Below are 16,631 nucleotides of genomic sequence, written 5' to 3'. Positions count from 1 at the left end.
GACCTAAAAGGATCTAAAAGAAATAAGGCAGAAGCATAGACTCTCTGAACTGAAAAGGACCTCAGAGATCATCTAGTCTAATTCATACCTGAAAAATCCTCATTCAACATTTACTTAAAGACCTTTAGTGAGGAGGAACCTACTTCCTGTAGAGGTCGTCCTTCCTTCTGGCTCTTATTAGGAAGTTTTTTCTTGGAAGTATGCCGACTTCTACCCTGTGCTCTTCGTTCTGCTCCTAGAACTAGTCTAACCCTTGCTTTATATGGCAGAATTCCACATATTTAGTGGTAAGAGAGAATATTTCCTCCCTATGCCTTTTCTTCACCATGCGAAATATCTTTAGTTCCTTTACCTGCATCCTTGAGCACTCTGATCATCTTGGTCACCCTCCTCTGAACACACTGACTCATTAATCTGTTTCCCAAAGCGTGGCGTCTAGAACTTAATACAACACTCTAGATGTGGTCTGTCCAGGTCAGCATACCATGGGACCATCATCTCCCACATTCTGGGCACTATGCCTTTTAAAAATGCAGTCTGACATTGCATTAGCTTTTTTTTGGCTACCATGCAAGCCTGTTGACTAATATTGAGTATAAAAGCCCTTCTTCCCCCTCGCCCCCCAACACAGGGGCTTTTGTCTAGTCACGCCTCCAACATTATGCTGATTTTTTAAAAGGTGAAATGAAGAACTTTTTTTTTTATCTCTATTGAATTTAATCTTATTAGCCTGCTTACTAATCTCTTGCTGAGGTCTTTTTGAGGGAAATTTAACATTCTAAAACGAAATGAATTAATAATGATGTGAAAAGATTTTTTTTTGTTTTCCTTCCCAGTGTTTTTGTTTATGTTTGTTTTTCTCATGGAAATCTGCTTGCTAGGAACCTCAGATGACACCTGTTTGTGTTTTTAATCTATCGAAATGGAGAAGTAGAAGGAGATAGCAGGAGGGTAGTGTTGCTCAGGGTAGGGTCAGGACAATGCTGAGCTCAGGGACTTACGTTCCAGAGAGTCACAAATGCAGTTTTCTCTTCCCCTTTCCCTCCGACTCTTCAATTTTTTTCTTATCTGTGTAAATAAAGGACACTATTTTTGTTTAGCAAAGTTGGCCTCTTTCTCATAGCAAGGAAGGAGAAGTTAAATATACCTCCATTATAATCCTACTTTGATCCCTCATCCTGGAAGGAAGATGATCTTGGATTCTCAAGAGCTACATCCACAGGCTATATATAAACTTTGATAAAGTCCTAACACGTTGAAGAGGACTTGAGGAATAGTCTTTATGGTAGACTTTTTTTTTGTCATATGACCAGCCTAGCTAGGTTGAAAGAGGCTTGCCGTCACATTGGCTATAGAGTAATGGATTTCTTGGTCATAGCGACTCTTGAAAACTTTTTACAAAGTCATAGAAAAGTTGTGATCTTGATGGAGGGAGAACCCATACTGATGAGATCATAAGTTTTTGAAATATCAAAGTAGTGTAGACCTAAGTGAATAGGGGAGACCATATATGCTAAATGGACCAAAAATAATTGGATTTGAAGTCAGGGGTCATGGATTCCAATTTTGACTGTGACACTGTGTGTGTGACTTTGGGAAAGTAATTTCATCTTTCTGAGCCTCAGTTCCCTCAGCTGTAAAATGAAGTGACTGAACTCAGTTTTGAGTTCTAATTCTGTGATCCCATGATCTGCATGTCCCTAGAAACTCCCCAGATTTCTTTTCATTGTTTCGGTTTTACTAAACCACATATAGAATCAAAGATATTTCAGCAGTAAAGAAAAAATATTTCCTCCAACCCCTTCATTTATTGGTGTGGAGATGGAATTCTGGTATGGTTAAATGACTTGCCCATCTTCACATAGTGAATTAGTTGCAGAGCCAAGGCTGGATCTCATTTCTTCTGATTCTCCATTCAGTGCTTTGTACATGACCTTTGTACAGTCTATGAATGAATGTTTTTTATTCAAAGCATTTCATAGTTTTCAACACTATTTCTGATGAGATTGAGTAATTTCAAGCTGATTATTTTACTTGTAGGATCACAGAATTATAGAGAAACTGGAAGGGACCTCATTGACCATCTAGTCCCAACCATGTATGGAATTCCTACTATTATATTCTCAATCATCCAGCCTCTCCAAGGAGGAGACAACTCCCTGCTTCCCCCTTACCTCCCCTCCACTTTTGGTTTTGGGATCTCTTTCAGGAGGTAATTGGTGGATTCTTTCAATTTCTATTTTGTCTTCTAGATCTAGGATATCATGGAAGCATTCCTTTATAATTCCTTGAAGTGTGATATGTAAGCTCTTTTTTTGATCATTGCTTTCACGTAGTCCAGTTATTTTTAAATAATCTCTCCTTGATATATTTTCTAGGTCATCTATTTTTTCCAGTGAGATTTCACATTTTCCTCTATTTTTTCATTTTTTGGACTTCATTTCTTGGTGTCTCATGGACTACATTAGTTCAATTCTAATTTTTAAGAATTTATCTTCATCAATGAGCTTTTGTACCTTTTTCCCTTTTAACCAATTTTAACCAATTCTGCTTTTTAAGGAACTCTTTAATTCAGTGAACTTTTGTTTTTTGAGGTGGTATTCAGCATTTTTGTTCCTCTTTTACCATGTTCTTAATTTTCTTTTCCTATTTTTTTTGCATCGCACCCATTTCTTTCCCCAACTTTCCCTCCATTGTTCATCTCTCTTTCTTTAATTCTTCCACAAATTCTTGTTGGGCTTGAGTCCAATTTGCATTTTTCTTTGAGGCTTTACTTATAGCTGTTTTGACATTATTGTCTTCTGAGTTTCTATCTTGGTCTTCTCTGCCATCATAGTAGCTTTTCATGGTCAAGGGTTTTTTTTTTTTGCTCATTTTCCCCAGCCTATTTCTTTGTGCTTTATGTTAAATTTGGCTCTGTCACTTTGGGAATGGCTGCCCGTGGAACTGTGATTGGTCCCCTACTCTCTTGCAGCCACAGTGCTCCTCTCTTCCTTACAGCTTTGACCAGGGCCCCTGCTCCCTTGTGACTAACCATGAGAGTTCCCCTCCACCCTGGAACTGTGACCCAGAACTACACAAAGGCAATAGAGTTGCCAGTCATCTCTAACTGCACCTGGTTCCAGCAAAGGGTCCACTGTAATCTATGACCAGTTGTCTGACCCCTTTATTGCCTCTGGGCTGAGAGATCCGGAAGATGTTGCTGCTGCTGTCACAGCCACGGCCAAGGCCCATGGCTGGTGCTGCCACCAAGTGTGCTCTGAGCTGGCTCCCACCCCATGTCACAGATTTCTTCTGCCGCCCCTTAAGTTGTATTAGGCTGGAAGAGATGTCTCCCTCTGACCCTTTGTTGGCTCTACCACTCCAAAATTTGATTTGAGAAATTTTTTAAAAGTTATTTGGAGGAGGAGTGTTGGGAGGGTTCAGCTAAGTTGCTGCCTGTACTCTGCCATCTTGGCTCCCCCCAACCTTTATTGTTTGGAAGTTTTTCCTGACACGAAACCTAAATCTGCCTGCTGGCAACTTCCGTCTCCTGATTCTGCTCTCTGGGTACAAAAAACCAAGTTTTGTCCTTCTTCCACAATAACAGCCCTTCAAACACTTGAAGGCAGCCACCACATTCTCCCTGTATTTTCTTTTCTCCAGGCTTTATAAACATGCCCAGTCCCTTCCCTCACATGTCAAGGGCTCAAGGCTCCTTCATGTATATACCCTCCAGCTAATATCCTTCTTAAAGCATGGCACCCAGAGCTGAACTCAAAAATTCCAGAAGAAGTCTGGTGTCACATCCAAATGCTGACTCATGTTGAGCTTGTAGGCCATTCAGACCCCTAGATCTTTTTCAGGACAACACCTGTTTAGCTGTATCTTTCCCATCTTGTACTTGTGAAATGTTGTGGGGTTGTTGTTTTGGCACTCACATGTAAGACAACATAGAGTCCTCCTGAATTTCCTCTAAATTGATTCAGGTAAAAATATCTGTTGAGGGACAGCTAGGTGGCACAGTGAATAGAGCTCTGGCCTTGGAGTGAGGAGGACCTGAGTTCAAATCTGGCCTCTGACAGTTGACACTTACCAGCTGTGTGACCCTGGGCAAGTCGATTAACCCTGATCTCCTCGCCAAAAAGAGAAAAAAATCTGTTGAAATCTTTTTTGGAGTTTTAATCCATCTTTAAAATCCATTGTATTAGCTGTTCCTCATCTCTGTAAATTTGATGAGCATGCCAAGTATGCCTATAAATATATGTAGGTACACATATGTGTAATCATACATGCATATATAGACACATGTCATATAGTGTATATAAATATATGTACATGTATATAAGTATATATCTAGGATCTTAGGGCAGTTTTAAGCTATTAAAGCTCAAAACCACACAAATGAATCAACAAACATTTATGTGCCAGGTCACATCTATATGTATATGTATCTCTCTCTCTCTCTCTCTCTCTCTCTCTCTCTCTCTCTCTCTCTCTCTCTCCACATAAGTATATAGACATTAGATATACTCCAGTGACATATGGGATACATGTGAAACAAATCAAACTACAATTTAAGAAATATGAGGAAAATGATACTTAAATTTTCACTGTGTAAGGACCTATATTATGATTAGAATCTTCATTCATAAGGGTGGAGTGGGAAAGAGCAACCAGATAGCCTGAATTTATCATATTAGTGGTGAATGGAAATTCAGAAATGTCGGCCAACAATTTCAATTAAACTTTAACCCCAAGTTATTTTATGGGGGATCATTTCAAAATGCATGGACATAAATTTTTAAAAGTAGATTGAAATATAGTCTAATAGCCTTTTTATATAGCCTTCATCTGGGACAAAGACATGGTCACTTCATTACTAAAATGCTTAAGTCTACATTTATTCACATAGGGGGTAGTTGAGAAGACTATTCTCTACACTAATGATTCCGAAATAATGTCCATTATATACTAATAGAATGGCACTTTCTAGGAGGAGTACAGAACTTATTCAGGCATTGTATGTGAGCTGTGGCACAGAGAAGAGTACTCAATTTATGGTCAGTGATCCGGGTTAGAATCATGGCCCTATTACTTTGTAGCCTTGCAATCTTGGACAAATCATTTTGGAGGGGACTTGTTGGACTTGTCGAATTTGAGATGCTGATAAGGTCCTCAAGTGGAGAAACTCTACTTTTTCCAGCAGAAAACTGGATCTGTAAAACCACCCTTCCAGGTCTAAACTGACAACCTGCTGTCATCATCATCATTGTTATATATATGGGGCAAATATATTTATCCTGAAGAGAATATTCTATGTAATATTCTCAACTCTCAGAAACATAGTCCAGCAAAAATGGAGGGGGAGAAAGAAGGGGAAGAAGCATAAAAATAGCATCCAAAATAGCTGTCACAAATACTCTACTAAAGCCATGCACTTTAATTTTTAAGACCTCACTTGGGGCTTTATTAACATTTATTTAACATTAAAATTTTAACAATCTTGGTAATTTGATTTCCTAACAAACAGTAAATTCAATGCAGCAAACTAGAAGTCAGTTTTGTGGATTGGGAGAATGGGAGAATAAGAGGCAAGCATCATTGACTGTAGGAAAAGAGGTAATCTGCTACTGAGGGACCTTGAAATACTTGAAAGTAGATGCAATATTACATTGTGACATACTCCAAATAGATGTTTATGAGAATGACTCTAGTTTATCAAGGGAGTTAATTGTATTTCCAATTTAAGAAAGTGTGAAAGTTTATGATATATTTACATTTTTCTTAAGAAAGAATTCCATCAAAGTAGGTTAACATGGAAAAAAAAAGAAATCAGCATTTTATAAGTCCTCTGGAAAATTAATATATTTAGATTCACTTATTCTTTGATTAATTCAATTCAGTCAACATTTCTGAAGTGCCTACTGCTGCTGTTGCTACTACTGTTAGTGCTACTACTACTATCACTACCATTACTACTGCTACTATTACTACTACACTACCACCACCACTGTCGTTACTACTACTACTACTACTACTACTACTACTACTACTACTACTACTACTACTACTACTATTACCACCACCTAGCTATCTAGCATTTATATGGTGCTTTAAGGTTTGCAAAGCTTTTCACAAATATAATCTCATTTTATTCTCACAACAATTCTTTAGAGGTAGGTGAATGTATACATGCATACAAAATGTTAGTAGCTAACATATACAAAATGTTATATTAAAAATTGCATACATGTCTGAGGCTCAATACCCAACCACTTTGATTTATGTTTTAAACTTTGGAAGCCCAAAGAGATTTTTGTCAGATGACAGGTTAATTTCATTTTATCCCAAACTAAATCATAAAACTATAGAATGTTATATCTGGGAGGGTCCTTCAACATCACGTAGTGAAGTTCTCTCCTTTTACAAAGGAGGAAACTGTAGTCCAGGGAGTGAAGGACACAGTGAATTCATGGGAGATCTGGGACATTGTCTAGTGCCTCTACCTACTTTATCATATCACGTCTTCTTCAGGTCTTCTGTGTGCTGTATTTTTCTTGGTTGATCCTTACAGTTAGACTTTTCCCAAAGCTTGACCCCTTTCCTACTTAAGCAAATATATGTGTAGGCAAGAGGAAACATCTAACCCTGCTGGGTTCCAGCCCCTTTCCAAAATGCATCCAATTTGCATTTTTAAAGAAACAAACAAGGAATAGTACACAAGTGAAAAATGGCCAGAGTGGGAAATGATATTTCTTCTAAACTGAATTTATGAAAACAAACCATGAGAAAGAGCTTATTTAGTTTAGAGCTTGTATAGTTTCAAACCACTGGGATCTGGCACTGCCTGGATCTAATTCTACCCTTTTGGAATGTCTTCTTAGGAACTCATCAGTGGCTTTCCAGCTCCCAGACTGTCAGGATGGGATCCAAAGTTTTATGTAGTGCAACCGGCATAGATCACATAGACGGAGTATAACTAAAAAAAGAAAGCTTTGCTCCCTCTTGCTTTCCAAAACTGATTGTGCTAGAATAGCATTCATAAATACGATTTGTGTCAAAATTCAGAGGTATATAAAAATGAGAACTGGAAGATACCTTACAGTTCATCTAGACCAATCTTCTCATTTTATGAAGGAAGAAACTGAGACAGTAAGAGGGTAAATGACCTTCCCAAGATAACACAGCTAAAATGATAGGAGTAGGTGAGAGTAGAACTAAGGGGGCTTCATGGTACATTGGAAAGAGAGCTATAATTTGGAGTCAAGAAGGCCTGTGGTCAAATCCTGGTTTTGCTGCTTATTACCTGTATAATCTTGGGCAAATGACTTCATTTCTCTGGGTATCAGTTTCCTCATCTGTGAAATGAAGGGGTTAGACGAGATGGCCTGTAAGGTCTCTCCTCCAGCTCAATGTCTGTGGTGTTATGATTTTACTATCTTTGCCCAGTGGTCTTACCACTGTGTGAGCTCTAGCTGCCTATGGTTAGATGGATTTTGTTAGGGGTCTTGGTAAGTTTCTCTTCAATGGAATATGAACAATCTATTTTACTGAATGCTTCATTATCTGACTGAGCATTAGATATCCATTGGGCAAGAGAGAAATACTTTGAATTGAATAATGCTTAGTGATAATTTTTTCAAATAATAAGGCAGTTTGATGTCAATTCATAGCTCACAGCAGTCACCTTCTGCCCTCTAAATAAAATAGAAATGTATTATCGAATATTTAAAAACAGGTTTCAACTCTCTCATACTACTCAGTAGCTCAACTTTAGCTTGACAAATACAGCATAAACTCTCTTTGGACATTTATTCCTGAACTTCAACATAGAAAACTTGCATTGCCCAACAGAATTTACTAAAGCTTACTTTAAAGCTATTTTCCTCAGAGGACAAAAGCAAACCAGAAAGTTAATGAAATAGAAAATGACTTAACTGGCTTTCTTCCACTTTCCTTGAGAAATTATATATTATAATTGAAGCAGGCAATCTTTATGGATCCAAAAATCACATGAATTTTTTACAGGAGGAAGAGAATTCTGATAACAGTCACCTGAACAAAAAAAAAATCTCACGTCCTCTCTTTAACAAGAGGTGGCATAGTGAAGCTGATCTGAAGCCAGGAAGATCTGAGTTCAAGTGCTGATACTGGCACATGCTGGCCATAGGACCCTGGGCAAGCCAGTGAATCTCTTAGTGTGCTGAGCAATTCTCTAAGACTCTAAGTTGCAGAGAAGGTGCTGACCTGTATCAGCAGAGGGAGTTTCCTCACCTGGAAATTCACCATACTAATGAAATCACAGATTCAATCCTTATCCCTGTTCTTATATCTCATTCATATTGAATGAAATTCAGAGGAATAGACAATATGACAGAAACAATATGAGTTCTGTCATTATGGTTTGCAAATGTAATCATTTCCCAAAATTTCAATGAGTCTTCCTAGAAAAACTCCCTAAAAATAATTTTAAATGGATGTTCTAGCCATAATATGTAGAGGAAAATGTTTGTTTTTTAGTCACTACCACCGTGGTGTGATGTCTCTTTAAAAATCATGGGCTGATTTAGTTTGTTTCAAAGCCTTAATTATACTTTTATGTTACAGTTTCCTTATTTAAGTGTCTACTTTGTGTCAGTCACTCAGCGTATGGGAATGCCCCCTACCTACCTCAAAGAGATGGATATTATTATCCTAATTGAGGAGGAGGAGGAGAATGCTGTGAGAATTATTAATACATAAATTAAAAAATTAATCTGGAAAGTGCTTTAAAGTCCCTGGAGATGGGCTCTACCAAAACACAAAGTATTTAACATTATTATAAGTGCCCCCATGGAGTAGATAAGGGCTGTTATCATGGCTAAGAGAGGAGGAAACTGAGGCCTAGCTAGGAGGCTAAATGAGTTAATGGGCAGGCTGGGATTTGGAGCTCTGAGGTCATCAGGCAGGTATGGAGAACTGGTGTCCTAATAACCATCTCTGGCTTTTTGCAGTCAGGAGTTTCATTGTTTTTCTAGAGGGAGAAAAATTTTCTTTGTTGTTTTTTTTTTTAACTTAATTTTTCATTTGGCCTGTTATGTTTAGGGTATACTTGTTTTTGAATGTTGCGGTAGGGTTGATGAAGATCAGAATATTAAAATCTGTTAAATTAATTAAGAGTAGTCAGAGTAGTCATGGGCCGACTTATTATCCTGCTTTTTCTCCCCCCTTTGTGGCATGGCACTTTAAATTGGATCAATTTTGTGCAGTTGGTACAGAGCACTGTTTCTCTTTATAACAAGTTGAGCACAGAGATTATTCTCTTGATTGTATAGATGAAGGTGTCAAGACCTAGAGAGATGAAATGACTGACCCAGGGTCACAGGGCAGAGGCAAAAACCAAACCCAAGGGCTGAGATTGCCTCATCGGTACTCTTTCCATCGTACCCCATTTCTGCTCTGGGAAATGACTTCCAAATGAAAGGATGGCTTTGACACTGATTTTAAATCAGTGGAATAGGGAAAAGGGAAGGGACTGGTCCTGTGATTTCATTTCTACAGGGAATCTCCTCTGCCACTGCAGGTTGGCACCTTTTCTGCAACTTTTAATCTTCAAAAATTGCCAATAACTATTATGATCACCTTATTATCATTATATTATATTATAGGTGTTATTCTTAACACTTGTTTTCTGTCCCACTTCATGCCAGATACTGACAGGGATTCAAAGAAGCCTAAGACATAGTCCTTGCCCTAAGGAAGCTCATGGTGGAGAGATAAGACTTAACACACATGAAACTTTGTAGTCAAGCACAGAGTATTATGGTGCAGGAAATAAATGTGGTAGGAGTTTAGAGAAAAGAAAGAAAATAATAACATCTAAGATTTGTAGATCATTTTTCAACCAAGCTCAGTGGACTTTCACATATAATATCAATTGTTTTAGCTTTCTTTCTTTCTTTCTTTCTTTCTTTCTTTCTTTCTTTCTTTCTTTCTTTTTTTATGAAGCATCCTGTGGTTTATTGCATGTATGGATATTACCTTTGCTATCTGATGAAGTAAATGGAACTTCTTGAGAAACTAACCTAGAGAGATAGGGTGTATAGTGCTGGATTTAGAATCAGAAAGATTCATGTTTGCGTTCTGCTTCAGGTAATTATTGGCTGTGGGACCCTGGGCAAATCATTCAATTTCTCTTAGCCTCAGTTTCTACGTCTATAAAATGAAGACAATATCTAAGGCGCTTACCTCTCTGTGTTGTCGTGAGGATCAAATAAATTAATGCATGTAAAGGACTTCACAAGTCTTCTAAAACTGCCAGGAATTATGCCGCATTGCTCATCATTGCTTAACAATCTCACAATTCCACTTTACTTCATACCCACACCTATGTACTCATTCTTTTTTTTTTTTCATCAAACACAGACCGTCAGGGAGATCCCACATTTCATTTCCACCATTTCTATTTCCTTTCACACATATAGCATCTCTTGCTTTGACACAGACTTTCACACTTACATACACACATACATTTACATACACACACTCCCATGGACTTTTCTCTCTATACAATCTATCTTGCTGTGCACACAACTCCATTAGTTCATTTCTCACATCCCCATGGGCTGGCACTTATGCTGCACTGGGGAGTAGGGGCTTCTGTGCTGAAAGTCTGAAAGCGGTAAAATGCTTACATGCAGAGCCCAAAGAGAAAATTGCTGCTCTTGTATTTTTTTGAGGTTCTGGTAGAATTTTTAGGTGGCTTTTGGAAACATTGGGACTGTTTTTTTCCCCCTTTAATTTTAATATCGTATATTTCAAACATGATCCTGGATTCTTTTTTCTCCTCTCGATCTTGTCTTAATTTCCCTTTTATGAGATCTTGCAAATCACTTCTTTCCTTCCCATTCATTCTTTTTGTACAGTATTTCTTGTCATTGAATGCTAGAGTCAAGGAACGTTAGAACTGGGAGAGACTCCTCTAGGCTAGGGATTGTTTCATAGTTTTTTTATCCTCAGTACCTAGCACAATGCTTGATACATAGGAGGTGTTTAATCAATGTTTGCTTAATAAATGATTGATTAACTTTAGAACATAAAATGGTAGAGCTGGAAGGGACCTTGCTTAGAACATCGAATATCAAAAATAGAAGGGACCTTAGAATTTATCTAGTTCAGGTCTTTCATTTTATAGATGAAGAAACTGACACGTGAAGAGGTGACGTAATTTCCTTAAGGTCATATAGCTAATAAGTGGCAGTCAGGATGCAAACCTAGGTCTTTCCACCATATTTCTAATGGAATTAGGATGCCTTTCCTCTCTTCCTCCTCCCTCTCCCATATATATATTTTTAATGAAATTTTTTCAGCTGTTTCTTTTGAACCTTCCCTGCTGGTTGGGTTGTCAGGATTTGGATCATTCTTTAGCCTCATACATGCACAAAAACTCCACCTCTACTGATTTACCTGGTTATACATTATGACTGATGTGTTTGAACTTGATTTTTATGTAAGGGAGAGTGATAGAGACTTCATCAAATGCTTTTTTTTTTGGTGATTCTGATACCATGTATCTCAAAAAATACTCTTCAAATACAGTAGCATTAACCTGAAATAACTATCTGATAGAGAGGGGATGCTAGTGGTAAATACTGTAATGAAAATGAGAAGTGATGACTATCATTACCATAGCAAGTGAGGAGGTCAAAAACTATAAAATGCATAAATAAGAATTAAAAAAGTGCAGCAATCAGCCATCATTTAGAATAGGGAAGATTGCCCCATCTACCTCCATGAGTGTTAAAGGCATCGCTGCTGACATCTAAGTAGTGCAATGGATAGAATCTTGAGTAAGGAAGGCCTGAGTTCAAATCTAACCTCAAATACTAGCTATGGGACTTAACCTCCGTTTGCATCAGTTTTGTTATCTGTAAAATGGGAATAATGACAGCACCTTCCTTGCATGGTTGCTGTGAATATCAAGTGAAACGTTTGTAAAAGTGCTTAGTACATGGTTAGCACTATATAAATGCTTATTCCCTCTCCCTTCCACTAGTATTTTACTAACATATTATTGTAACTAAGACCATCATCATCATCATCATCATCATCTCCCTAGATCTGGGAGGGACCTCAGGGGTCATCTAGTCCAATCCCTTTATTTTACTACCAAGGAAACTGAGGCTCAGGGAGATCAAGTGGCTTTCCAAGTCACACAAATAGTGCGCATTTGAAGTTGGTTTTAAATCCAAGTCCTTCAATTTTTGCCAGTGCTGTTTTTACTTTGTTAATGGTGATTCTAAGTTATTAAAAATTAAATAATGTTATTTGTGGTCTCTTTAAGAAGGCAGGCAAATTATAGGCAGTTTGGAGAAGATTTTCATACAAAATGGTTAAACTCAGAATAACAACATCACAAATGTTGGTGCTTCAAGTAGTAAACTCTCAGCTATTTAGAATAGCAAATTCTCCCAAAGGTCCCAGGGTAGCTGATATTTTATGATAGCATTTCTCTACATGTGTGTGTGTAAGTCACTTCATCATATTAGTAAGAGATTCTTGTATTTCATGGAAGAAAAGAATAGTTGGGAAGACATAGGTTCCAGTCCAGGCCCTGTTAATAATTTGCTTCATACCCTGGGCAATTATACTTCCCTTCTACAGGCCTCAGTTTCTAATCCTGTAAAATACAGGGTTTGGACCTTATGATCGCTAACATGTGACTCTGACTAGGAAGAAAAATTCCAACCACTGAAGTAAAACACTTCCCTGTGTGAAAAGAATCTACCTTCTAATCTACCCTTTGGGGATGAGAGGAACATTTTTCACAGTTACTTGTGAAAGTAACAAATAAAAGTACATGTAAATTTTCTTTTTTTTTTTTTGCTTTAATTTGCTGCTCTTGTAGATCTCTTTTCTGCTCCATCCTATTTCAGATCACTTTGTCAACATAGAATCTGTGTACTTAGTACCTTGTTCAATTGTTTCAGTCATGTCTGACTCTTTGTGATCAAATTGGGGGTTTTCTTGGCAAAGATACTGGGGCGGTTTGCCTTTTTTCCTCCAGCTTATTTTACAGATGAGGAAACTGAGGCAAATAGGGTTAAGTGACTTGTGCAGGATCACACAAGTCGTCTGAGGCCAGATTTGAATTCATAAAGATAGGTCTTCCTGACTCCAGTCTGTGCACCACCTCTCTGCCCTACTTAGTACCTGGCTGGTGCTTTATAAATGCTTGTTGTTGAATGGATGGGGAATGAAAAAAGAATAAAGTTCTTACTCTGCACAGAGTACTTTGTTAAATAGGTATTAGGATTGTATCAATGGTATATCTAACCTGTCAGTCCTTTCTAAGACTGTATTTTGCAAAGCTATATGGAAACACCAGAAGTTGATCTAGATTGGGCATGCCAATGAAATGAAGATTTTTTTTTCCATTTAGTTCCACAGAAATACATTCTGGGGACAACCAATGTGAATCCATAAGTTTGTTCTTTTTATGCTGAATTAGGACAGTAAATTTACAGCAAAACTAAGCTGAAAGGAATGATGAACGAATAGAATTGGAGTGGATCTTAAGAGATCATCTAGTCTAATTCACTCACATTACAAATGGAGAAACTGAGAACCAAGGGACTTGGACAAGACCATACAGGTATAGGTAGTTAGCTGGTGGCTGAGCTTTTGCCTCCTGGATCCCAGCCCAGTTGAGGGTCTCTGTATATAGCATATAGAGACAACTTATTAAATCCAGAACCACGAGATGTCATTATTGGAGCTGGGTTTTTTTTTAAAGAGTAGTATAACATCAGTTTTATGACCATTAGTAATATTTGAAGTTATGTAAATGAAGATAAGGACAATAATAATAATAAAAAAAACCTCTCCTACTTCATGGTGTAATCTGATCGCCTGCAGGGATCAGGACAAAATTTTCTCATACTGCAGATATCATTGCACAATTGAATAATGACCCTCTAGCCCTTTACTACAATCATCCTTTTAAGTTCCCCAGGACTTGTGGCTGGGTAAAGGGCAGAGGAGATACTCTATCATTTGCATTTTCCTGTGTTGCTTAGGATTATGCCAGAGCCATCATTTAACTTGTAGTAAGCCATTTTAAAGTAGTAGTTCAGGCTTGTGTTCTGAAGCTAATCAGAGTCCTGGTCTGATGTTTTGCACATCTGCCTTTTCTGTGTTTTTGATGAACTCTATTCAACTTTCCTGAGAGACATGGTAAAGCTTAGCTCAGATCTAGGTGACACTTTCAACCGAAGGGTCTTAAAAGGACAACTTATTCTGGGTAATTCATCATATTGGGCTGGCTTTGATTTTCAAGTCAGGAAGGTGGCATTGCCCGCTGTGTATGAAAATGGAGATGGTGATATAGCTGAAAGGCGAGCTTTTGTAAATATTGTTGTCAGTGTCTTTTATATGGGTTACACCAATATTGTATTTAAACATTGACAGGTTAATTACATAGTTTAAAAGCTTTGTTTTCTGGGAGTTGATAAGTAAAGTTGCTAAATAAGGCCTCTACTTAGTACAATGACAATTTCCCTTTCAATGTTTCCCTCCAGCTGATTACTCCTCATGCCATCCGAGTGCAGACCCCTCCAAGACACATCCCTGGTGTTGTAGAAGTTACATTGTCTTACAAATCCAAACAGTTCTGCAAAGGAACACCCGGAAGATTCATCTACACAGGTAAGAAGCCCAGAGAACTTTATTTGCCCACTAGAAATGAGACCCTCTCCTCCCTAACCTCCTGTTACTATGAGGAGTTATTTGTCTCCTGATGCCACCATGTGCATGTTTGATAGTGAGATTGTTATTTAAGAATTTATTTGAGTGTCCGTGGGACATAAATGGGTCAGTAGAAACAGCTGGCTGCCTAGATAATGTGGCAACATAGGAAATACGATGGAGAGGAATACTTCTAAGAGGTAAAAAGGGAAAGTGAAACTTACGTCTGACTACTCAACCAGATGTTTTTGTTTTAAACCAGCTTCTATCCTCATTAGAACATTTTTGACTGTGATTGGTGGCCTCAAATTTTAAGACTGGTGGGTGCGACTCCAATCCCCACCAATCTGCCCTTGGGTCTCTTGGACTGTGGCACTCCTGGGAATTGCCTGAGCATATGGAGTGGCCTTCTGTTGGGATGCTGATTATTGGAGTTGCTGGGTGAATCCTTTGTGACAGACTGAATAATTTAACTGGGAGAATAACATTAGACAGAGAGGACCACAGCTCTGCCAGGCGTGTTCCAAGTGCTAATAGCATGGACCCGGAGCTCTAGATTACTAGGGATAATTGTTGGTAGCATTTCCTGAAAATGGCTAAAATATTTGGATATTCCTCCAGTAAAGGAACACAAGGCCCAATTAACTAGAAATAGGGACTGTGTGCACACAAAGAAATTCCAAGGCAGTCAGTGGATGACTCTATTAACATATTTTAATTACAGACATACAATTAAGGAAATAAATTTTATTTTGACTGTGACATTTTATCTCACACCATCTTCTCTTTCTTGCTACTTAATATTATACTGCAAAGCAAACCAGCCATGTTTCTTAAAGCAAAATACTTTTTCTTTCTCTCTTAAAAAAAAAAAACCAAACAATTAATGCATCCTGACCCTTGGAAATGCCTCCCAGCCCTTTAAACAAAATGCAGGTTTGGTGCCCGCCTGACGATTAGTTTTAGTTAATTGAAAATTATAGGATTGACCCAAGAGGAAAATTTTGTTTGCACTCCAATCACTTTTACAAATTAAGGAAAATTACCACAATTTTGTTTAGCTAAGGTTTCACACTGAGTTCAAGAAATTAGCTCAGCCATCCCAACGAAGTCAGCACTTTGTTAGTGAGCACTTGAAAAATAATAGTCTATCTGGAGTTTTGTGGTGTATACAAACGGGGCATAGAAAAAGCTATGATACTTTATAGAAGTAGGCCAAGTGTTTTTAATTAGGCTCATCGGTTCAGTGTAAGTTTTGAAGAACAATCAAACTAGCAGATTAGCTGTTTCTTTTAAAGCTAGGATTTCTTGCCATTCATTTTTCCCATGAGAACTTCCACATAGCACAATTTTTTTTTTACAAGCCTCATTATGGGCCTACAGGAAATGGACCAATTGGAACTTCTGATACTGTAACATTCCTCAGCATCATTCCAATAGATGGGAGTTTTTCACAATGTTCTTCAGTGAACTCAGTGTTCTGGAACATATTACAAAACCACAGAGGCCAAATGTTTTCTCAGAGGAGCTTGGACTCTGTTTTTGGCCGAAAACATTTAGGCCTCACTTGCTGCCTATTTACCCTGCTATTAAGAACAAGAAAAAGAGAAGGAGGAAAGGGGGGTGGGGAGGAGAGAAGAAAACCCTGGTGTTGTGGGCGGTGCAAGTCAGTCAGGCATGGTTTCCTCTCTAGTGAAAATGTCCCTGCCCATTAATGGCACCATTTTGTGGTCAGGTCTCATTTAGAAGAAATTATTTTTAATCAGTGTTCAACAAAATACCCCCCCTCCCCACTCCCCAAGCCACCTGGCTGCAAACTTAAAACACACACACACACACACACACACACACACACACACACACACACACACAAAACTGTTAAATACTTAAGTTCTCAGAAGAAAATACCTAGTGACCTATTTTTC

At 38.1% G+C, this 16,631-nt stretch overlaps 1 protein-coding gene across 6 annotated transcripts in view; it reads left to right on the top strand.

The window, feature by feature from the left end:
- The window catches only part of EBF1 (EBF transcription factor 1), a 456,997-nt gene that overhangs the window by 345,128 nt on the left and 95,238 nt on the right, over positions 1-16,631 (top strand). For all 6 annotated transcript variants that reach the window (XM_020992366.2, XM_020992365.2, XM_020992364.2 and 3 more), the window contains exon 10: positions 14,541-14,667. In XM_020992366.2, coding sequence (XP_020848025.1) covers positions 14,541-14,667 — 127 coding nt within the window. The remainder of the gene's footprint in view (positions 1-14,540; positions 14,668-16,631) is intronic.

The sequence above is a fragment of the Phascolarctos cinereus genome, unplaced genomic scaffold (genome assembly GCF_003287225.1).
Source record: "Phascolarctos cinereus isolate Bilbo 61053 unplaced genomic scaffold, phaCin_HiC Scaffold_2;HRSCAF=192, whole genome shotgun sequence".
Taxonomy (NCBI): Eukaryota; Metazoa; Chordata; class Mammalia; order Diprotodontia; family Phascolarctidae; genus Phascolarctos; species Phascolarctos cinereus.
The sequence above is the reverse complement of the archived record's forward strand: the minus strand, read 5'-3'. Positions and strand labels throughout refer to the sequence as shown.